This window comes from Caretta caretta, chromosome 9, assembly GCF_965140235.1.
Source record: "Caretta caretta isolate rCarCar2 chromosome 9, rCarCar1.hap1, whole genome shotgun sequence".
Classification (NCBI taxonomy): Eukaryota; Metazoa; Chordata; order Testudines; family Cheloniidae; genus Caretta; species Caretta caretta.
This window is the reverse complement of record NC_134214.1, coordinates 42,413,763-42,439,278: the sequence shown is the minus strand read 5'-3', so window position 1 is coordinate 42,439,278 and position 25,516 is coordinate 42,413,763. Positions and strand designations below refer to the sequence as shown.

Below are 25,516 nucleotides of genomic sequence, written 5' to 3'. Positions count from 1 at the left end.
GCCTGAATAACGACTGGGAGTGGATGGATCATTAGAAAATCTAAACCTAATTTCCCCAATACTAATTTTCCTTTACTGTTACTCACACCTTCTTGTCAACTGTCTGAAATAGGCCACTCTCATTACCACTTCAGAAGTTATTTTTCCTCCTTTGATATCCTGCTGTTAATTGATTTGTCTCGTTAGACTGACCTCACACTTGGTAAGGCAACTCACATCTTTTCATGTATTTATACCTGCTTCTGTATTTTCCACTCCATGCATTTGATGAAGTGGGTTCTAGCCCACATAAGCTTATGCCCAAATAAATTTGTTAGTCTCTAAGGTGCCACAAGGACTCCTCATTGTTTTTGCTGCTACATTATGCATCACCTAGGCAATGACTCTAGCCATTAAAAATAAGAGCACAGCTGGTTCACATTTCTTATTAGCTTTTGCAGTTAAAGTGAAGGGAAAGGACTGAACAATCATCCAGAAGAAATGCTCAAGATTGACCATGTTTTTGTTTTTGCCTCCTATACATCAAAATCCTTTGAAAAATATCCAGACCTGGAGATTTTTGAGGAAAACAAAGTACAGTAATCTGAAAAGAGAATGCTAGCTGATTGTCTGCCCTAGATAAAGCTTAGGCAGCCTAGTTGTCAACAGGAAAGATGTATGAGAAATCAATATGACTTGTTTCAGTAGAAAAGACAACAAGGGAAATCGGGCAAATACATCCTTGATGTAACCCATGAGTCTAATTGTGATTGCACCAATGACTATTTGGCCGATAAACCTACAACTGTGTGAGAATGGAATATTAAATCAGACCAAATAAAATAGAGAAAATACTATAAATTGTTACTATATGTGACTTCAAACTTCCTAAGCATAACTGTGGAGCCTGCAATGCTAAGCAACACACACAAGAGGTAATACGGTAAATAATGTGGAGTTGTACAATATGTTATCTAGTAACAATAGCATCCTTTCAATTATAAGATAATCTCTAGAAATTTTTGACAGGTTTCAGAGTAGCAGCCGTGTTAGTCTGTATCTGCAGAAAGAACAGGAGTACTTTTGGCACCTTAGAGACTAACAAATTTATTAGAGCATAAGCTTTCGTGGGCTATAGCCCACTTCATTGGATGCATAGAATGGAACATATAGTAAGAAGATATATATATCTTACAGAGAAGGTGGAAGTTGCCATACAAACTGTAAGAGGCTAATTAATTAAGATGAGCTATTATCAGCAGGAGAAAAAAACTTAGGGTTAGGGTTGAAATCATGGTGGAATTCAATAATTTCCATCCCACCATCAACCTCAGCCTAGACCAATCCTCACAAGCGGTCCATTTCCTGGACACTACTGTGCTAATAAGTGATGGTCACATAACCACCACCCTATACTGGAAACCTACTGACCACTATACTTACCTACATGCCTCCAGCTTCCATCCAGGACACGCCACACAATCCATTGTCTACAGCCAAGCTTTAAGATACAACTGCATCTGCTCCAATCCCTCAGACAGAGGGTATGTCTACACTACGGAATAAGGTCGAATTTATAGAAGTCGGTTTTTTAGAAATCGGTTTTATAAATTCGAGTGTGTGTGTCCCCACAGAAAATGCTCTAAGTGCATTAAATGCATTAACTCGGCGGAGCGCTTCCACAGTACCGAGGCAAGCGTCGACTTCCGGAGCGGTGCACTGTGGGTAGCTATCCCACAGTTCCCGCAGTCTCCGCTGCCCATTGGAATTCTGGGTTGAGATCCCAATGCCTGATGGGGCTAAAACATTGTCGCGGGTGGTTCTGGGTACATATCGTCAGCCCCCCGTTCCCTCCCTCCCCCCGTGAAAGCAAGGGCAGACAATCATTTCGCGCCTTTTTTCCTGAGTTACCTGTGCAGACGCCATACCATGGCAAGCATGGAGCCTGCTCAGGTAACCGTCACCCTATGTCTCCTGGGTGCTGGCAGACGCGGTACGGCTTTGCTGCACAGTAGCAGCAACCCCTTGCCTTCTGGCAGCAGACGGTGCAATACGATTGGTAGTCGTCCTCATCGTGTCCGAGGTGCTCCTGGCCGCGTCGGCTGGGAGCGCCTGGGCAGACATGGGCGCAGGGACTAAATTTGGAGTGACTTGACCAGGTCATTCTCTTTAGTCCTGCAGTCAGTCCTATTGAACCGTCTTATGGTGAGCGGGCAGGCGATACGGACTGCTAGCAGTCGTACTGTACCATCTTCTGCCAGGCAGGCAAGAGATGAGGATTGCTAGCAGTCGTATTGCACCATCTTCTGCCAGGCAGGCAAGAGATGGGGATGGCTAGCAGTCGTACTGTACCATCTTCTGCCGAGCAGCCATGAGATGTGGATGGCATGCAGTCCTTCTGCACCGTCTGCTGCCAGCCAAAGATGTAAAAGATAGATGGAGTGGGTCAAAACAAGAAATAGACCAGATTTGTTTTGTACTCATTTGCCTCCTCCCCTGTCTAGGGGACTCATTCCTCTAGGTCACACTGCAGTCACTCACAGAGAAGGTGCAGCGAGGTAAATCTAGCCATGTATCAATCAGAGGCCAGGCTAACCTCCTTGTTCCAATAACAACGATAACTTAGGTGCACCATTTCTTATTGGAACCCTCCGTGCAGTCCTGCCTGAAATACTCCTTGATGTACAGGCACCCCCTTTGTTGATTTTAGCTCCCTGAAGCCAACCCTGTAAGCCGTGTCGTCAGTCGCCCCTCCCTCCATCAGAGCAACGGCAGACAATCGTTCCGCGCCTTTTTTCTGTGCGGATGCCATACCACGGCAAGCATGGAGCCCGCTCAGCTCACTTTGGCAATTAGGAGCACATTAACCACCACACGCATTATTCAGCAGTATATGCAGCACCAGAACATGGCAACGCGATACAGGGCGAGGAGGCGACGTCAGCGCGGTCCTGTGAGTGATCAGGACATGGACACAGATTTCTCTGAAAGCATGGGCCCTGACAATGCATGCATCATGGTGCTAATGGGGCAGGTTCATGCTGTGGAACGCCGATTCTGGGCTCGGGAAACAAGCACAGACTGGTGGGACCGCATAGCTGTAATGGCGCGTTGTGCCCATCACTATGAATGATGGAACAGAACTATGCAGGAGGTATTGTGATGTTTATGTACTGTGCCATGACTTAAAATATAGGTGCAATCCCTGGGAGGAGGAGGAAAGGGGAGGACATAGGTCCACCCGTTTTTTTCCTTTGTTACTATCCTGTTGTTGCTTTCTCCTTCAAAGAGTTCACATACTAAACAAGTAATGAGGAATATAGGAATTGCCAGCCTGGATCAGATCAGTGGTCCATCCAGTCTCGTATCCTATACAATGGCCAGTATCAGCTGCTTCAGTGGAAGGTACAAGAAATTCTGAAATAGACAGTATGGTTTAACCTCTGCCCAGGGAATGTTTCTTTTATATAAATGTCCAGTCCTTTCTGAATCCTGCTCAACTCTTGGCCTCAATAATATTTTGTGGTCATAAGATCCACTGGCTAACTATGCACTGTGTTAAAGGAAGTCTTTTGCAATTGAAAGGGCAATAAATAATATATACATGTGGCTGCAAGATTAGTGTATTCTCCCCCCAGCTCTCCCTGACCCACAATATCTGGTGGTTGTGTCACTACCTCCAATCTCTCTTCACCCAAAATATGGTTGCACACACAGTTTGCTACATTGGTATTTATGCAGTAGAGCTTTCCCTATTAGATTCTATAAATCAAAATCCAATGTGAATGTTCAGATCCTTACTTTCAGCATTCCAAGAACCCTTTAAATCAAAGGAAAAGGAAGGGACTGCAATGTCAAGTGTATAGTGCATATAAAACATACACAAACATCTTAAACAAAAATTTATTGGCACAAACCTACATGTTACAAATGTATACAGTACTCTTGGAAAATATATTTACCACTTCAAAAATCACTATACACAAAAAGTAGTCATATCAAACTTTGTAAACGATATCACTAATTTAGCATCCAAAACAAAATAAACAAAAGTGTCTGCATGCATAATTTCTCAGTCAGAAATGGAGTTTCACTGACCTACAGTTAAAGCAATCGGAGAAAAATTACTGGTCTCTACAACAGTTTTTCAAAATAGCTATGATAAGACATGATGAATGTTTCTTAGCGGCACAAACAATTGTTTGCTCAGTACAGTAGAGTATACAAAGTAAGTGATGCCACTCAGAGCACAGAGATCCTTTCTGACCTGCAGTACAAAAGAATTAACATTACTGTGGGGGCCTTTAAGAAATAAAGTTAAAGGTTAGGTCTGGAGTTTAGGCACCAGTTTCTCGTAGACATGGCAACTGAATGCTTATTTCTGTTATTCTACTAGTTAGGGAAAACAGCACTCTATGGATTAAGTGGGGAGAGATAGAAAGGTGTTTTTAATCTCCTATTACTTTTCAGCTGTGTTTAAGGAGTGCTGGCCTGTGAATTGGTGACTTAAACAAACCACTAAACTATACAAGAAGAGTCTTCTTCGCTCTATCCCACTCCTGATACAGTATCGCTGGCATCAACAGGAGTCTTGTCACCAGCCTCAACAGTTCAAGATCAGGCTTGTAATGCATATGAAACCTCTATTGACTTTAATGGGTGTTGTAGTCCTGTTCCTTCACCACTAAAGTAAATGGGAGCTTCTCCAATTACTTTAGAAGGCAAAGGATCACACTCTACATGTGCAGAGAGATCTTGGTTCAAAGACAGACCTGGCCTAAGCAGGTATAACTTAGTACACAAAGCAATTGTTGACGTCAGTACAAATTCTTTGAAGTAGGTGGGGATACAGCTGCTTGCACCAGCCCCAAATTTGACTCTAATCTGATCATAATATTGGGACAGAAAAGACAATGGGCCACTGGATGTGCTTGCGGAGCTTTTACTGCCATCCAAAGGGCTTTTTTGAGCACATCCAAGGGTAGAATTGGCCAAGTGAATATACACTTTTCCAGGGAATATTTTCAGCCACAGACAGCCCTGATCTTTATGGTAAGTCAGTGTCCCACAGGCAGCACTGAGGGGTGGCTTACTGTATGAATCTGTGTCTAGTGGAAATTGCTTCTTTATTTATCAAACCCAACATTCAATACAACAAAACCTTTTAGAAAAACTGGAACATTTATAGAGAAGCTGGATGGTAAGAGACACATTAACTTTTTCATTACCTGTCTAAAATACAAAGCCTATTTCTTTCTCTTCTGATCATCCAGAAAGAGAGACTTGAGCTTAATTTATCATGTAATATTTCTATTCTGAAATTTCCCTTAGTATCTCTAGGGGAGGATGTGGGGAAGGAGATGATAAATATTTCCTGTGCAAAGATGACTGGACTTTGGTGCTAATAGCGTTCAACTTGAAATGCAGGATATATATTGCAGGGACACCAGTGTCTACACTGAGCCTTTATGATTCAGCAGGGCAAAACTACTCTAAACTATTCAGATGTGGTGACAAGCTTAAAAAATACAAAAAAGGAAAATAATTGCAACAATAGGCCAGGTACTGGAGACCACTGACACCATTTAAGGCTGCTCTAAATTGTAATGGCTTGAAATAGAGGCTGTTATAGCAAATGAGACTAGCCAAAGTATAGCATGCTCCGACCATATCCATTACACTGCTGGCATATTCCTGGCATTCCCCTTGCACTAGACCTGTTGCAGGTATTCCCTGGGTAATAGGTTCACGCTTTTTATGCGTCTCTTTGTATGCTGGAGTGGTGCAAAGGGGCCACAGTGCACTACAGAAGTTGGCCCTATGTTGGCATTGAACAGAAACATTTTCCAAACAGCACTGCTGCCTTCTTTTCTTTTGCACTTTTAGAATGGTAGTCTAACAGAAAAAGCTGCACATTTTCAATACATAACACACACAATATTGGTGTGAGATGATATATTTCACAGATGAAAAATACTATGGGCCAAATCAAACATTACATTGGTAAGTGGTCATGTAAATTACTCACCAGTAAGTCAGTGGGAACAAGGAAAAATAACTATAACAGGAAAAGCATATCACAGAGGCTGTAGAATAAATCAGTTTTAAGTGGTTAAGAAAGTTACATTAGCAATCTGTTCAGTTGCAATGTAATAGGCAATATTATAGAATCATAGAATATAAGGGTTGGAAGGGACCCCAGAAGGTCATCTAGTCCAACCCCCTGCTCAAAGCAGGACCAATTCCCAGTTAAATCATCCCAGCCAGGGCTTTGTCAAGCCTGACCTTAAAAACCTCTAAGGAAGGAGATTCTACCACCTCCCTAGGTAACGCATTCCAGTGTTTCACCACCCTCATAGTGAAAAAGTTTTTCCTAATATCCAATCTAAACCTCCCCCACTGCAGCTTGAGACCATTACTCCTCGTTCTGTCATCTGATACCATTGAGAACAGTCTAGAGCCATCCTCTTTGGAACCCCCTTTCAGGTAGTTGAAAACAGCTATCAAATCCCCCCTCATTCTTCTCTTCTGCAGGCTAAACAATCCCAGCTCCCTCAGCCTCTCCTCATAACTCATGTGTTCCAGACCCCTAATCATTTTTGTTGCCCTTCGCTGGACTCTCTCCAATTTATCCACATCCTTCTTGAAGTGTGGGGCCCAAAACTGGACACAGTACTCCAGATGAGGCCTCACCAATGTCGAATAGAGGGGAACGATCACGTCCCTCGATCTGCTCGCTATGCCCCTACTTATACATCCCAAAATGCCATTGGCCTTCTTGGCAACAAAGGCACACTGCTGACTCATATCCAGCTTCTCGTCCACTGTCACCCCTAGGTCCTTTTCCGCAGAACTGCTGCCTAGCCATTCGGTCCCTAGTCTGTAGCTGTGCATTGGGTTCTTCCGTCCTAAGTGCAGGACCCTGCACTTATCCTTATTGAACCTCATCAGATTTCTTTTGGCCCAATCCTCCAATTTGTCTAGGTCCTTCTGTATCCTATCCCTCCCCTCCAGCGTATCTACCACTCCTCCCAGTTTAGTATCATCCGCAAATTTGCTGAGAGTGCAATCCACACCATCCTCCAGATCATTTATGAAGATATTGAACAAAACCGGCCCCAGGACCGACCCTTGGGGCACTCCACTTGATACCGGCTGCCAACTAGACATGGAGCCATTCTTTCTGTCCTGCCAAGATTACAGGGACTATGGGATTCTATCTCACATGAGGTTGATGGATTAGGTGGGGAACAACATTTATTAATATGGAAACAAATTCTTTGTGATTATTAGCATTCAGCTAATATAGGGTTGGGTGCTATTGAAGTAGGTGTACAATAGCACAATGCAATTCATAATGAATTATTTTGTTTAAACTCCATTGTACACATACGTCCTTCTCACCTTGATCCAGGCAAGCACTTAAACATGTGCTTAATTTTCAGCACATACTTAAGTGCTTTCCTGAACAGGGGTACTTTTCTCAATCAGATCTTCTGTGTGGCTCATTCTGGACCTGTCTATGAACTAATGAGTCCTCTAGTCACCCTGAACTCAATGGGTGCAGAAAGGTGGTCAGGTGATGTTCCCCACCTTGCAGGATTGGGTCTTCTATATACATTTGATCATAAATGAAAAGCATCAAATAATACTATTTAGCTGGCCATAAAGTTTGCTTTCTTGATGAACACTGCATTAAACCTGGGTAGTTTTGTATACACTATACCAAATACAACAGACACTAATTCTAAAGGGGAAAAAAAAAGGGAGTTTATTATAAATTCATTGTTATCAACCTAAGCAAGGGTTGGGGACAGCTTGCAGCACAGCCCCTCTACATCTGCTCTTTCTTATCTGGAAAGTGATTTTTATGACCACAAAGGCTAAAGACTTAGTGTATTGTTAAACAAAAGCTTAGATTCTACGGAACTGATTGCTTTCTCTTGGGAAATCTTTTTGCCACAGATAAGAGGATTGTTCAAGTCACAGGTTAAATGACAGGTGTTAGGCTCTATCCTTTCAGTAAGGCAAAATTCTTAAGATAATTTTCTAGACAAAATATTCCTGTGTGGGTGTGGTTCATTTTGAAAATCAATTGGTGGCATCACAGGAATTGTCATCCCAAAATATGAGTCAGATTTTTATTATGCAAATTTGTGCTGATTTCTCAGGCACTTCCATATTTTCTTTGTTATTTTTAATCCTCTTATTTATTGGGGAAGTGTGGGGGGAGGAAGAGAACTCATACAAGAACATGTCAGGCTTATCATATCTGTCTTACTACAGCAATATGTTTTTCATAAACACATAGGGTTTTGAAACTAAATATTTGGATTTTTTTTTATGCCTACCAAGCTCTTTCATAACAGACCTTTGGTTTAAAAAAAACAACAGCTAAATGAAAACTCACTATGCTTATGTCTCTACCTTGAACCCTGAATTTCCCTAGAACACCATACAAGTCTGTACTTAATTATTTGAAATATCATAGTGTCTCCCTGTACACTTGGCAGGACCATCTTAATAACAGCCTACAGCTAAACCCTCAGACCAAGCCAACAATACAGTGACAAATGAAAAAAACTGCTGTATCCTTTCAGATCAATACTATAATTAATAGCCAAAACACCGGAAGCAATGACATGCTGTGAATCTGTAAATTCCTGGGTCCGTTAAATCCAAGATATCCTATTGATCATAGACAGAAGATTACATCAGGTGTTGTTACTGGTTTCTCTTTTAGAAAAACATGCAATTTATTGGCTGACAAAACTAACTTCAGAAGATGGATTAAAATATTACAGGCTCTTAACTCTTTCAAGTTCTTTTCACCACACATGATAGAAAACAAGGGATCATATATACATGTTGGGGGTATTAATTAATTCTAGGCACTTTTTTCCCACTCTCCTCCATCAGCATCCCCTCCCCCAACTTTGGTCTATGGATTGATTGAGGTAAATTGGCATAAACTAGCAATGGAAAAAAGTGTAGAAGGTGGAGCAGAAACCATTGTTTAACCTAGTGGTTAAAAAAATAATTCTTCTATAACTAAAACAGATTCCTGTTCCTGGCAGACTAAGGTTTTGTAAATTTTTTGAGGCAGAGACTTTTCATATGTGTTTGTATAGCACCGAACACAATGGAGCCCTGATCTTCATTGGGGACTTAGGGCACTGCTGGAATTCAAACAGCACATGCATGGCTTCGCTTTCTAGACACAAAATGGGTAGCTTTAAAAAAAAAAGACAATTATCACACTGCAATATTTCACTTTACTGCAATATGTCATATTCCCTATGCTTTAAATGGCAAATGCTGAGGAGGTAAATTCATCTCCTATTTGCACTAATGGCTGTTTTAAATGGTGCCCACTATATTATACATCAAACCATTTTATGTGACTCAGGCTTAAATCATGTAGCAAGAACCCTGTATTTATGTAGGTGAGGTGCACTGATGTATAGTCAGCTACAAAATCATTCAATAACCTTCAGTATTTTTTAATTCCACTTGCTTTATTTTACTCATGTCATTGACGTTCACAGCTCGTCCTAGTTTAGTACCTTGCCCTTATTGTGCTATCATTACTGTGCCATCATTGTGCGGTTTACTCCCTCTTCTGTCAATGTTGATGATTGGTCTGCTATTTGAGGCACTAAAAGGTCAATTAAAATGACCATGTAACAATTCAAGATGTGTTGAATGGTTTAAAAAAAGTGGCTGGATAACCATCAGTCCACAGGGAGCATCATGCCTGTTCCATTTTTCCCTGTCAAATAAAGGTGCAGGACCATATTCTGCCCTTTATCCCACTCCTAGGACCAATAAGAAACCAGTTTGAAGACTTGAAGGCATTATGGGTGGAGTTTTCTAAAGGGTTCTGCGTGGGCCCAACCCTGCATTCACTGAAGTGAATGGTGAAAAAACCATTCAGGGAACTCCTGTGCAATGGGAGTGAAGCTAGGCCAACACACTCTTGCAAATCTGCCCCTACACAATATGCTCCAAAAGCAGAAATTTGAACGACCTTTGTTGCCTTTTGAAGAAGATGGGGAACGAAGAGTATTTGGGTTAGGGTGGCCAGATAGCAAGTGTGAAAAATTGGGACAAGGTGGGGGGTAATAGGGTTCTATGTGGGGATAATAGGGTCCTAGATAAGACAAAGCTCCTAAAATCAGGACATGTGGTTATCCTAATGGGGAGCGTGGGTAGCAGGGAAGCAGGAAAATGGGGTAAAAGCTAAAGGGTGAGCAGACTTTTTCATAATTATTTTTAATATCCTCTGAAGTGTTTTTCCTTTGAAGGCCTCATTACTCGGTTACACTTATTGAACCTACAAAGGCTTCATTATTTTACTTGAGAATCATGAATTAGCCATGAGAATGTTTTCATTTTTTAAAAGAGTGCAGCATTTGGCTTTGTTGCTTTTGCGAGCAAGTGCATGTGATAAAGTCATGACAGAATGAGGTTACTGCAGAAGTGACTCATTGTTGAATAACCAAGTGTCTACTCCAGCAAAACTGCATGTAACTAGACTGCAACCTTTTTTTTAGGTTTTCCATTTTATTGTAAGATGTAGCTTTTCAACGTTAACACAACAGAAAAAGAAATAAGCTCCTTGGGAGGCTTAGATCTGTGTGTGTTTAAGGTAGGGAGTCCACAGGTCCACAGCTGAGAAAGAAAGCCACTCAGTGCACCAGCGAAGAACTGCTTTCATGAATTATAGACAGGAAATTAGTTGTAGAAAGAACCTTTCTTGAAATGGAACGGGAAGTGTTTCTGGGAAAGGCAATTTGGAGGAAAGAATGATTTCTGAGTGTTGTTGGTTTGTTCCTTTACAAATTCTAGTGCAGTGCCTATGTAGGGAACAGTCTTTGAAGAATACTGACAATTATTTTTCTGTACAGAGCTAGTTAAACTATTGGCTTTTAAATTGAATAGTTAGTGTTGCACTGTGCCCAGTTCTGTGTGGTGACAAAGGGAGGGAAAGTACAAAGAGCTTCCACTTCCTCTGTATGGCCTGATCCAATGGCTAGTAAACTCAGTGGGAATTTTTCCACTGACTTCAATGGGCGTTGGATTAAAGCCCTATACCCCTGTACAGGTGATAGGAGAAATGGCTGTGCACAAGAACATGTGGAATCACAGGCTTAATATTGGATAGAGCCAGTGTGCCTAGCAACTGGTAAGATAGAGCTCCTAATGCAGAGGGTGGACCTAGATTCTCAAAGAGGGGAGTAAGGAAGAGGGTGGGGCTTTACGCACACACCTCTCTCATTGATTAGAAGCACTAGGTTAGCACGTGGGTGGAACAGAGGCCAATTCACCCTGTAAAAGGGTGAAGAAGGGGCCACTGAAGCCAATATTTCCAAAGAGTTTCTGGAGGCTTTCTGCCTGCCATAGCAGACATACTTCTGGGAAAGATCACCATTTCATAGCCCCTACTTACCTGTCACCCAAATAAGGACAGCGGCTTAACACCACAATCTTGCCCTAAAATGATGGCACTGAAAAAAGAAATTGCAATTTGAGCTCAATACAAATTCTATCATGCAAGTGATGGCACATCTTGAGGACAGAGCTGGACTGCTGATAGGTTTGTGGGAATTTCCCTGGCTGTCAAGCTAGACATGTACTGGACTTTAATTTTTATATTTCTTTCCTACTGTAATTATTACAGTGTTGTTCACTCATTGTAGGTATTTTAATCACTCATTCCAGACCTCGGTTTAAAAAAAGAAAAAAAGTGCCAAGAGCTCTGCATGCTTAGAAAAGACCTCATCAGCCTTGAACTGCTATAGGATTAACGTTATACAAGATCCCAAGGAATTAAAAATGCTGGTTTTAAAAATGATTAAACAGTGTCTTTAAATAGGTCTTAGTCCTATGGGGCCAGGGCTATAGTTAGGATCTTTACAAGATTTTTTTAATTATGCCACTTACAATGTGTTGAAAGTACCCTTGCCTAATATTATTAAGTGAAGACACCGATGTTACAGCAACATATTTAGATAGACAAGTGAGGAAGTGCAAAGATTTGGGTTCCCAGTGCAATGTTAAATCACTCACATTTTACATACTATATATTATATTTTAGTGCCAAAATAATGCAAGGTGAGCTGTGTTAGAAGGGGAGAAAGTGAAATGTCCAAGCAGGGATCCTTGGAAATATTATGTCTGTGCAGAACAGGAGCAAATACTACCGCTGGGGTAATAACTGGAACAGCCTCAATGGCACCCCCTGTAACAGCTATGGAATAGGGACAGAGCTGCTGTAACAGGTGCACGGTAGTAAGGGAAGGGTCCCTGGATACACCCCTCTCCAGCCACCCTCCCTTTGGTGTGGTGTACCCTGCTAACAGTGCCAGTTGCTCTTCCGTGTTGAGTATGTGTAATCCAATGGTCAGGGTCAGCATGTGTTACAAGTCCCCCTCTGCCTGACCCCCAGAAGATGAGGGTTTGGTACAATGGTCGGTTACAGAGCCTGACTCTTTAGCTCAAACTGTACAGACTCATACTTTCAGAACTCAGAGTAGCAGCCGTGTTGGTCTGTATCCGTAAAAAGAAAAGGAGGACTTGTGGCACCTTAGAGATTAACAAATTTATTTGAGCATAAGCTTTCGTGAGCTACAGCTCACTTCATCGGATGCATTCAGAACTGGAGGTCACCAGTTCAATCCCCAAGGCGGTGGCCTTCACAAACAGCCAAATTATGGCTGCCTCCTATGTGGAATTGCTGGGGTGTGGTTGGGGGAGAAGCTCCCCGTGAATCCTTTTACCAGCCCCACCCATGCACATATGTGCTAGAGCAGGGGTTCTCAAACTGGAGGTTGCGAGGTTATTACACGGGGGGGGGGGGGGGTCGAGAGCTGTAAGCCTCCATCCCAAACCCCGCTTTGCCTCCAGCATTTATAATGGTTTTAAATATATTTAAAAAGTGTTTTTAATTTATAAAGGGGGGGGTCACACTCAGAGGCTTGCTATGTGAAAGGGGTCACCAGTACAAAACTTTGAGAACCACCGTGCTAGAGCAATCATAACTGGGCCCTTTACACTCTAACCAGCAATAATTCATCCTTGCTCATACATAACACTTATTGGACGTTCACATAGGCAGCTGTAGTTCTGGGTTGACTTATATTTTAAATTTAAATTTCCTTTTTTTTAAAGACATGGTGAGTAGAAAAAATAAATAAATCATGGCTCCAACACTAATGAGATGTGCAACTGCGATTTGGTGGGTGCGGTGGGTTTTCTGTTTTACAGCTCCATAGATTGTAACCTGCACCATTCTACAGCTACAGGGTTCCACAATGCAGAAGAATATAGCATTGCACAATTCTATGTTACCACTGACTGAGCAACTTCATCCCTCCATTTGGAAGCCATTCAGCAGTTCCTTTCTGTAAGCTGTGAAGATGAGCTGGGCAGGGAAGGAGGTGCTTGCTCACTCATCCAGTCATGGAATAGAAACATTACTGTGTGACTTATCTTACCAATCACAAGTAGCCAGTACAGCACAAATAGCAAGGGTCAAATAGTCACAAGTGACTTATTCATGATGAATCCATAGAGTTAAAAACATTCATTTAATATATTTAATTACCAAAGGTGAGGACATTTTTAACTGTTTGCAGGCATTTTGCAAGACACAAGAAGAGACATTTTGTGGATAAACTGTTCACTGTGAATTATTTGCTGAGGGCTTCTCCATGTGAGGAAACTGATCGGCATAGTTATTCCAGAGTATCTGCCCAGGGGTTCACTCTAATCCAAAATAAAAAATGACTTTATTCCAGAATAATTACTCCACTTTCAAAGCTAAGTAATTATTTTGGAATAAATCACTTTTCTTCTGGAACAGATGGTCTACCTGGGGGGCGTTATTCCAGAATAGCTCATTTATATGTGAATAGCTATAGATGTCATTCCAAAATAGCTAAACTGGTTAATTTCTCCCCTTGTAGATAAGCTCTGAGCTCTAGCAAGCAATGTATCTCCTAAGAGATGTAGCCTAAGTAATGGATACTGTAATGTATCTCCTAAGTAGTATACATTACAGTACACTACTTAGGAGACACAGGGTACCTCCACACAAGGCCCAAAGGGAGAGCAAGTGCACATTCTGCAATCCTGGAAATACAAGTCAGTCAGGATTTTCTAGTGGGATCTTACAATGTGCCTGAGCTACCCAGCTCCCCTTCTCCACCCTCCCCTAAAATTCCTACTTTGGTTCTGTCATAGAATCATAGAATATCAGGGTTGGAAGGGACCTCAGGAGGTCATCTAGTCCAACCCCCTGCTCAAAGCAGGACCAATCCCCAATTAAATCATCCCAGCCAGGGCTTTGTCAAGCCTGACCTTAAAAACTTCTAAGGAAGGAGATTCTACCACCTCCCTAGGTAACGCATTCCAGTGTTTCACCACCCTCCTAGTGAAAAAGTTTTTCCTAATATCCAACCTAAACCTCCCCCACTGCAACTTGAGACCATTACTCCTTGTCCTGTCCTCTTCTACCACTGAGAATAGTATAGAACCATCCTCTCTGGAACCACCTCTCAGGTAGTTGAAAGCAGCTATCAAATCCCCCCTCATTCTTCTCTTCTGCAGACTAAACAATCCCAGTTCCCTCAGCCTCTCCTCATAACTCATGTGTTCCAGACCCCTAATCATTTTTGTTGCCCTTCGCTGGACTCTTTCCAATTTATCCACATCCTTCTTGTAGTGTGGGGCCCAAAACTGGACACAGTACTCCAGATGAGGCCTCACCAATGTCGAATAGAGGGGGATGATCACGTCCCTCGATCTGCTCGCTATGCCCCTACTTATACATCCCAAAATGCCATTGGCCTTCTTGGCAACAAGGGCATACTGATGACTCATATCCAGCTTCTCGTCCACTGTCACCCCTAGGTCCTTTTCCGCAGAACTGCTGCCTAGCCATTCGGTCCCTAGTCTGTAGCTGTGCATTGGGTTCTTCCGTCCTAAGTGCAGGACCCTGCACTTATCCTTATTGAACCTCATCAGATTTCTTTTGGCCCAATCCTCCAATTTGTCTAGGTTCCTCTGTATCCTATCCCTGCCCTCCAGCGTATCTACCACTCCTCCCAGTTTAGTATCATCCGCAATGTCCCTAGCTGGGATTTGTTAACCTTTAGATTTACAGCTTTCCCTAGAGTAGTGGTTCTCAACCTTTCCAGGCTACAATACCCCTTTCAGGAGGCTGATTTGTCTTGCATACCCCAAGTTTCACCTCACTTAAAAACTACTTGCTTACAGAATCAGACATAAAAATTCAGAAATGTCACTGCCACGCTATTACTGGAAAATTGTTACCTTCTCATTTTTACCATATAATTATAAAATATATCGATTGAGATATAAATATTGTACTTACATTTCAGAGTGACACGTGAGCCTGTTTTTCACTTGTGAAGCCAAAGCTCGAGGCCTGCTGCCCATAATTTAGCTTTGCAAGGCCCCCATGGCAAGGGGCCCTGGGCAGTTGCCCTGCTTGCTATCCCCAAACACCAGCTCTGTGTACGTTTCTGTGATTTTATTTATTGCCTGCATCCCGTCCATGACTTTTAATAAAAATACTCATACCAAAATCATAGCCTTATATAGAGAGCAGTATAAACAAGTCAGTGTGCATATGAAATTTTAGATTGTACTGACATCACAAGTGCTTTTAATATAGCCTGCTGTAAAACTAGGCAAATATCTAGATGAACTGATGTACCCCAGGGAAGACCTCTGCGTTCTCCAGGGTATGAGTACCCCTAACTGAGAACCTAGAGAGGCTAATTCTGCTATCTTTACTCAGAGTGAGCAGTAATTTAGACCTGTGTATTCAGGATGGGGGGTTGCCCCTATTTAGTTACTCTCAGTGTAGATGTTCTGCACCAGTGCAAGCCATGTTTTGCACCAAGGCAGTGTGGCCGCATTAGCGGTTTTTGCTCGTATAGCTACATAGACATAATTACATTAGTGCAAATTTCCCTCCTCTATACAAGCTTTTAGCAGTCTCATGGAAATAAATCAGTTTACATAGGGAGTAATGTACTACTAAATGTTAGAGTGGCAGTTATTTTTTTACAAGAGCCAGACAATTGTTTTGCTGGTTAAAAAAAGTTTTCAAGTTGGACTGCTTAGCCTTTTTCTGCAAGTCCCCTATCCTGCAGGCTGCCAAGTCAATGGGAATGGCACTCAGCACCTCACAAGATCAGGCCCTTAATTACTTTAGAGTAAACAAACGTTCTATCCCTAGTCAATGAGCTTTTGGAGTTTGTGCATTTATTCCCTCACAAGATTGAAGTAAGCAGGACATATCATTAAGCCCAGTAATACGTTAGTAGCTTTCAAAATGACATTTCCATTTCATTAAGGCTGGGGGGATCTGCTATTTCTCTGTCATATGGAACATGTAAAAATAAAGCAATAAATAGACAGCAAAAAATAAAGTAACTAGAGCCTTTCAACTAGCCATTGCTTATTTTCTCTTCAGAATTCTGCTTAAGCACAATTTGTATGAACGTCCATTACAATGTCACATTAGTGTATATATACTGATTGGCTTAACTGTCTGTTTTGAGTTTTCTCTAACACCATATTTAATGATGGTTTACAATGAAAATATTTACAGGTGTATCGATACATTTACAAATTTTGTCTATGGCAGCCAAAGACAAAAACCAAAAACCAAATACTTCTTCTGGTATTTATGCCAACAATTACCCTTTCAAAATCCTGAGGAAAAGTTATCAATTATCACTCTACGTGGATCCTGTCAGGATCATTAGGCTCCAAATTTGACACATCTTTATTTGTATTTGTTACATTTGTTTGAAAACAAAAACCAATATCATTCTCTCTGGATAGTAATCCCTCCCTCTTCTAAACAAATTATTCAGTGCTTAAAAAATCCTAATACAAAGCCAGAAGCTCACTGCTTGTGAGCACCCCTATAACAACAGACCAGTGTGTGTGTGTGTGTGGACAATGGGAAAAAATTTGAAATGAAAATCTATTTCAGTTTCAAACTTCCATAAGCAACAAGGGCCACTGTAAACAGAATATAAACAGGTTTCAGAGTAGCAGCCGTGTTAGTCTGTATTCGCAAAAAGAAAAGGAGGACTTGTGGCACCTTAGAGACTAACACATTTTTTTTGAGCATAAGCTTTCGTGAGCTACAGCTCATGCATCCGATGAAGTGAGCTGTAGCTCATGAAAGCTTATGCTCAAATAAATTGGTTAGTCTCTAAGGTGCCACAAGTCCTTTTTTTTTTTTGAGAATATAAACAGTGAGTTTTAAAAAAGTATAAAAAATATCTCAACAGAGCCCTTTTAAAAAGGGGATGCTGTCAGTTTAAGACTGTATAGATTGCCTTACTTGTGTTACTAATAACAATGCCTCAGATCAGCAGTTCTGTGACATTTTCATTCCATGGCCCACTTTATAAAAGAACTGTTCTTTCATGGGTCCTCCCTGCCACAATTCGCACCCACAATCTCCCACTGATTGATTTTCAAATGGTTCATTTGGTGAGATTCCATGAAAAAAGGCACCCCAATCCTGCAAATTGATGCATATGGGCATATCCCTGTAACTGTGCAGAGCCTCCTAACTTCAGTAAGATTACTCATGTGCTTAAAGTTAAACATGGGCATAAGTGTTTGGAAAACTGGGGTTCAAGTGCCATACATTAACCATAAATCTGAGGGCTGCCATCTTGGCTTATTAACAATCTAAGGTTTTTTTTTTTGGTTATTTATGATTGTTTTCTTGTCAGTGTCATTCTTGCTTCTCATCCAGTTCTCCTTCTGGTTCTCATACACTACCATGCTGCCACAGGGTTTGTATAGGAAACAACCAAATGGAAAGTTTAAATCCAGGAAAGCATTCCTATAGTTGTACAAAACCTAGACCAAATAGTTTCAAACCTGGGTGCCTAAAATTAGGCTCCAGAGTCCATATTTAGACACCTAAATACAAATAATTTGACATTCAGATTCATTAAACATCTGCAGCTCCCATTGACGAAAACAGAATTAGCAGGTGCTCTAGATGAATCAGGCCACATTTATTTGTGTGTTTAGATATGGATTTTGAAGCCTAATTTAGGCCGTCAAGTTTGACGTTTTTGGCCCTACTATTTAATAAAAATCTTAATTTTGGGCCTAAACTACATGACAGTGTCCTTTTAAAGTAAGGACTTTCCCTATAACTGTTCTCTTATGATTCTGAAAAGTGTAGGATGCTTTTCATATATTACAGTTTCTGAAGGTCATTGTGGACGCATTTTAAGATACAATGATAAGACAACACATGGAATTACTTGGCAGTATTTAGCTGGTACAGTTTCATGTGGAAACAGTATAATACCAAACACACTACACTGAATGCTTACGGATTATAACAGGCAAAATTCCCAAGACACCAGGAATTAAAAAGCAGAGTTCAATAAGAGATCAGAAAAGATGAACCAAGCCATGCCAAGCCTTCCCCTCGTTGCCTTTTCAAGTGCAGAAATAAACTAGGAAGGAAAGAAGGAAAAAGAAAACAACAGATGTTATCATATAGTTAATATTGGACTTCAGTCAGAGAGCATATCCAGTCAGAAAACAGGCAAGCACATTAGCACAACCCTGCCTAAGGAGCACACTGTGGTGTTATTACAATAACAACTTGTATTTTGGTATCGCAGTGTCTGGGAATGGGCAGCTCTGGAAAGGGTGGTGGTCTGAGCTGCAGGATAAATGTGCTGGGTTAATCATCAAAGGTATGATCCTGTCCTCATAAAAATCAAGGGCAGAACTCCAATTGATTTCAATCATAGCCGGATAAAGCTCTCACTACACAGCAACATTTAGCCCAGCGAAATGGATGTGACTGCACCAGACACTGTGTTTTAAGCACCAGAAAAGTCACTTAGGTCCCTATTCAGGACAACACTTTAGAGCACACTTAACTTTAAATCAGTGCTTAAATCCCATGGACTTCAATGGGATTTAAGTAGATGCTTAAGTGCTGTGCTGAAAGGGATGCTGTCTTGAATCAGGGCCTAATTTCTCTGCCTCTCAGTACTCAATCTGTGAAATGGGGATAATATTTTCCTTTCTCCCACCCCTCATCTGATTTGTCTATTTAGATCAGTGGTTCTCAACTCTGGTCCACCGCTTGTTCAGGGAAAGCCCCTGGTGTGCAGGTTTGGCCGATCGCAGCTCCCACTGGCCGCGGTTCACTGCTCCAGGCCAATGGGGGCTGCAGAAAGCAGCACAGGCCGAGGGATGTGCTGGCAGCCCTTCTCGCAGCCCCCATTGGTCTGGAGCAGTGAACCACGGCCAGTGGGAGCCAGAATCGGCCGAACCTGAGGATGCGGCAGGTAAACAAACCGGCCCGGCCTGCCAGGAGCTTTCCCTGAACAAACGGTGGACCAGAGTTGAGAACCACTGATTTAGATTGTTATCTCTTTGGGGCTTGGACTCTCACTATGTGTATGTACAGTGCCTAGCACAGTGGGGTCCTAAAGTAAGTTGGGACTTCTAAGCGGTACCAGAATGGAAACAACAACAACCTGGAGTGCAAAGAAGTATTTATGAAAAAATATATGACCCTGAGCTTTAAAGCATTGATTCTCTCAAGTATTCCACTAGGACTAACAATTATATAAACAACCTCAAATCATAGCCTATGTCTACACTACAAGCTAGGGGTGTGATTCCCATGCTCACGTACATATACTTGTGTTAGCTCTCGCTGAGCTAGTGTGAGTATAAATAGCAATGTAGTTGAGGTTGCAGAGACATGGCTTAAGTGTGTCGAGTACAAACCCACTGAAACCAGTGGGCACGTACATGGCATGGCTAAGCCTCCACTACCTGTGCTACCATTTCCATTCTTGTAGCTTCAGAATTATGAAACCCAAAATCATTCTGGGTCACATTGGTGCCAGCTTTTATATAACTCACACGTTTCATCATGCACCTAACTCATGTTTACTGATCATTTGTAAGTATAACAGAAGCAAACATACACAGACTGAAGGTGAAGTAGGTAATCTGAGAAGAAGGTATTAGTACATGCCTATAACACAATTTGCTGTTAAATCTCTTTTAGATTACTGGCAGTATTGTCTGACTGAACAAACGCCCAGTTTTAATATCTAATGCCATATTAAAGTTACATAAAAGAAACAACTTCATTCATAACAGCTGTTGCTAACACATAGAGTTATATATATATATATATATATATATATATATATAATATATATATAATAACAGGACTCTGTGTTCAGATTTCATACACAGATAGAGACATTAGGGTTAATATAAATTAATATATTATATTAAATATATATATTAAAAAAGAAAAGACTTTGCAATCCTTCCTTTCTGATACTAATGTCTCTATCTATGTATGAAATCTGAACGCAGAGTCCTGTCATTATGATATCCCTGCTTTGCCGCCTATACGATTGTGACCCATTGTTCATATTCTATTTCCAGGTATTATATAGATATGCAGAATACAAGACACTCCTTGTGTCACTGAGAACTCAAGGCAGCTTTGGGACAGGTTTTAGATATCTAAAGATGCAGATAGTGACCTCATGAGATTTTCAAAAGCACCTACATGCTTAACTGCCATTGACTGGCACTTTTGAAAAATCACATTAAGCAACCCTATGTAACTTAAAATTTGGCCTGCTGTCCAGATTCTATAACAGTGAGCTAATTTACACGACTGAGTCTTCTCCCACTAAGGTAAATAGGATTTGTGTCATGGATTTTAATGAGAGTAGGGCTGAAGCTCTTTGAGATTGCATAAAAGTTTACCTAATCCTGAAATGGTGATATTTAAACTGGGAGAAACTATGTAGTATAACAGAGTGGGTGCCATTAAAACTTGGATGTTTCCAACCCACAGTCAATTAATGTTCAGTGAAATTCATAGTATATTTCCTTATAACAACAGGACACTTGAAGGGAATATTCAGAGTCAGACTATCTTCCTAAATGTTTTATTTCCTTCGCATGAGGACATTGGAAATCACAGAGCTATTTATATTGTACATAAAAAATAAATTACTTACTTATAATTACAATAAGAATGACTGCACATACTACACCAAGGATGATCATCATCTATAAAGAGAGTTAAAGAAAGAAAAATGAGGTCTTTGCATTATAAAAGGTCGCTCCTGGTTTTATCTTTAGGTGGGCTGTTCACTCTGTCCCAGTGTTCTTAATCATTGCACAGACACCCTGTAATCAATTTTTATAGGTCCCTAATGTAGCATTTCCTAGAACCGAGCCAATCTGAGATAGAGCATCTATTAAGATACAGTCTAACACGTTTGAAGCTGTGTTCGCTGGCTGTGTTGTAGCTGTGTTGTATAACGTGGCCAGCTAATATGGCTTCAGATGTATTCACCAGTATCTCAACAGGGCTTTTAATCATGGTAAGATAACCTGATTAGCTAACGTGATTGAAAAGCACACACTTTGTGAGAGTCAAGATGGGCCCTAATGTGTGACAGGAAGGAAGAGCCAACAATTGGTACTGGCCACTTCTCCTCTCCTTCTACTCCTCCTCTGGTTCCTGAAGCCTGGAAGCTTTCTTTACTTTACTTTCTTTTCAGGGGAAGCAGGGAGGACCTGGGGGGTCAGGGTAGGGGGTCAGGTTCCAGCCCTGGAGACAGCTGGTCTTACTTGAGAAGGAGGTGAATTGCCAGTAGCACCACAGGTTTCTAGGGGAGACAGAAATGAAGCCAGGCAACTGGGTTGGGATTTGCACCAGGGAGGCATATGGATGGGTGTTTGGCATGGGGACAGGGAGAAGGAGGGTTGAGGCAGGGGGCTGGAAATGATGATACTGGAGTGGAGAAGTAGGTGGTTTCAGGACGGGAAGGAAGAGGAGTCTTCCTTGTTCCAGGGAGAGGATGAGTCTGTTGAGGGGTAGGGGCAAGATTTTGGTGAATTCAATCTTTGCTTAGCCTTAATCTGGCCCTGCTGAAGAGATTCTCTTCTGCCTTCATTTCCCATGGTGGCCTGAGGAGGCCCTGGGTCATCGTTGTCTTCTACCTCCAGAAGCTTACCTCCATGAAGGAGAAAGAGGTTCATCAACCCCCACAAGGAGAGAAAGGCTTTTCCACCCCACTCTTCATATATGCTATGCTGATACTGGCTTTGTGCATGTTTTCAAGTGTATTTTTATTATGTTGGGGCTGAGGTTTTTGCATGTGTATCAATTTCTTCAGTTTTCGTGTCACATGTTCTCACACTTAGATTTTTAAATTAAAAATTTTTCCCCAAAGAAACAGTTGGGTTTGAATTATGTGAGATGAGGGTGGGGTGGGAAATTCTTGCAAAAAAAAAAATCTAAAAACTTTTATGATACCCCCAACTTTTACAAAACATTCTAGAGAGTCTGTGAAATCCAAAAGTTGGCTGGAGTTTACATAGTAACTATTGAACTTAACAAGAGCTTTGAAAGGGATATAATTGCTCAAGCTTCAGTATAGAAGTGAACTTCTAATTATTTGGGGGAAGTTAGAAAGAAACTTCCCCTTGGGAAAGCTAATTCCACAGCTGCCTATTGCAGGGTTTCTCGTACCTTCTTCCAAAGCTGCCAGTGCTCGCCAGTTTCAGAGGCAGGATACTGGGCTAGATGGATCACTGGATTGATTCTGTATTGTAATACCTATGTTCTCTCATTCTTGTCTCTAGAAATTGGCTGAAGCCTCATAATTATGATTCAAATTTCAGATAGCACAAAGATAGTGTAGGTTAAGTCTATCTCTATTCAAAGTCACTATAGCTTACAAAGACTATCCTACTGGTTTAAAGAGTAACATATCTTACCTTTCAGCATTCAGAAAAAGGGTCATTTAAATCCAACCTACTGTTACAAGGGCTCATTAAAGCAAAGTGAAAGTAAACAATTAACATTTAACAGATTTAACAAGAAATACCTATCGTCTTTACCTTGCAGTTTTTCCACCAGTATTTTCTCTTCAATTTAGCTGCACTAGTTTCAAACTGTGAGGCACCAGCTTGTAATGCATCTGCCCGGTTGTCAAGCTCTGAAAGCTTTTGGTCTCTTTCTAGAACCTTGTCTACATTCACTCGCATGATGTCCACCACCTGAAAAGATAACCCTCAGTTAGCAGACTCCATACATGGAAAGGCTGTATTCATAGGACTGAAATCTCATGGCAAATGGGAAAGGTCCCTTTGCTATCAAGGTAAAAATTATGGCTTGCTATTATATAGACAATTCCTCTATAACAGGGCTACTCAAACTTATCCTGGGAGCCCTAGGTAGATAGTAAGGTGCACATAATCATGCTGAGCTCAAGTGTCCTTACAGACTATAAAATACTAAGACATTAAAATGTACTCTAGTTATTTCCATGAAGTTTTTTGAGGAACATGCACGCACTGGTGCTTTAACCCAGTTAGCAAAGCAGCTATTGTTACAGGAAACTGGCTGACATACCTATCACGGGGCAGTCACCAACACATTTGCATTACATGCTAGCTCATAGTGCTGGTTAGGAACACAAGCCCAAAGGTATTATTTTCACTGCTGATGACTTAACAACATAGTTGCCCTATCATAACTATAGAAGTAGGCTTGATAAGAGTTTCTAATAGGAGCTACCACAACCTCCTTCGCAGACAAGGTGATCTTCCTTCTTCAGATTGTAGTCTGAAATCCTGTTTGGTATTGCAGGTGGGGAGAACATTTTGGATAGAAAAACTCTAGTCTTTGTTAATTTCACCATGAAGACCAGTATGGGCCTGATGCCCAAAAGAGCATAGATTGGAAGAGACACACAGTAGGTACTGGGAAAGGCATAGTAATTCAGTTATTTTATACATATTGAAATATATTTACATTGATTGGGCATTTTTAGCCAATTAATGCTTAAAAATAGAAATCCTGATCCAACTTCATCAACGTCTTACATAGGCACAGTTTCTGTTTAAGTCAATAAAGTTGTGCCCACGTATGGCAGCAGTAAATGTGAGACTGGCCTGCAATTCCTTATAAATTATTAATGCTGCAGACTATGTCAATTGTACTTAATCTAATTCAATCTGTTCAGAATAATAATAATTAGCAGTAAAAATCAAGAGTCAAACACACACTTTGGACACAGTAAAAACAGTGAAACCCTACATACTAAGGCACTCTAAGGTGCCACAAGTACTCCTTTTCTTCTTCCTACATACTGGCTTAGTTATAAGATGCATCTTGTATTTATGTACAAGAGAAAACAAAAGACAGTGGGTCCCATCCTGCTCTCATTGAAGTCAAACGCAAAACTCCCATTATCTTCCAGTGGGAGCAGAATTAGGTTCTCAGTATGAAATCCTGGCCTCACTGAAGTCAGTGTGAGATTTCACGTCTACTCGCAAGTAAAGTTTTGTTCCTGTCCTTGTGAAATGAAATGGCACTGTAGTAAAACCATAGCTTCTCTGCTGGATTTCCATAGTGCAAGTATATGGTGCCACCTAAAGGATAGTCTCAGAGTAGCAGCCATGTTAGTCTGTATCCATAAAAAGAAAAGGAGTACTTGTGGCACCTTAGAGACTAACAAATTTATTTGAGCATAAGCTTTTGTGAGCTACAGCTCACTTCATCGGATGCTTTACCACAAGACACATTGAAACAAAAACATTTCCTAGGAAAAGACTGCAGTAAGAGGGCAAGATAAAAGTAAAGCATAATGAGTCAGATCCTCAGCTGTGGAAATCAACACAGTTCCATTAAATTCAAGGGATCTGGCTTGATACATATATCCTATCTTGAAAATCTCAGTAGAGTTTTGCCTCCTTGATTCTAGTCAGCCTGTGATTTATCAGTTGGCTGAGCTCCCCCACCACATAAAACATGAATTCTGCCTGCTCCCTTAAATGTCTTCTCTGGACTACCAACCTACAGCAACTTCTATCCCAAGTCTGAACTAGCCATGGAAGTGAATCTGGACATTTCAAGTGCACCCTGGGATTGATGGTCACCTGCTGTCCACTTACCAGACTCACCAGGTAGTGACTTCCCTGACAATTAGCCTGATTCTCTCTCTCCATTCAAACTCCTCTTCACTACGAAGCTGACTCCAGTAGGCCTGAGTTAAACATATCAGAACTAAAGTGTGTCTCAGGCCACAAAGTTCAGAACCAGGTCTTCAGAATTTTGGAGAGTTCTAGGCTTTTGGTTTGGCCAGTCTATTATTGGAAGCCATTTCCATTCTCCTGCTTGAAGAACCCCATTCATGTGTTTGAAGTAGCTCCTTTTAAGCAATAAACTAATCATATTTCACTTCCCAAGTAGGGTCATTTGCTTTGATTCTGAGCAATGTAAATGCTCACAGCACCCTTATGATGCAGTCTATTTAGGTAGAGAAGTTTATTTTATGATTCTAACTGAGGCAGGGTCCTACCAAAGGCTGGGACACAGTGGTCCTGATTCTCTTCTCACTTTCCACAGTGAGAATAAGAAGTCACTCCATTAAGGTAA

General features: G+C 41.2%; 1 protein-coding gene across 1 annotated transcript in view; it reads right to left on the bottom strand.

Annotated features, from left to right (window-relative positions):
* Window positions 1–3,868: 3,868 nt before the first annotated feature.
* LOC125642457 (vesicle-associated membrane protein 1-like) overlaps window positions 3,869–25,516 on the bottom strand; it is a 100,187-nt gene continuing 78,539 nt past the window's right edge. Inside the window, exons 3-5 of the mRNA XM_048863869.2 lie at window positions 22,975–23,133; window positions 21,081–21,132; window positions 3,869–18,518 (exon numbers count right to left, since the gene is read on the bottom strand). Of these exons, the coding sequence (XP_048719826.1) occupies window positions 18,502–18,518; window positions 21,081–21,132; window positions 22,975–23,133 (228 nt within the window). The 3' untranslated portion in view covers window positions 3,869–18,501. The remainder of the gene's footprint in view (window positions 18,519–21,080; window positions 21,133–22,974; window positions 23,134–25,516) is intronic.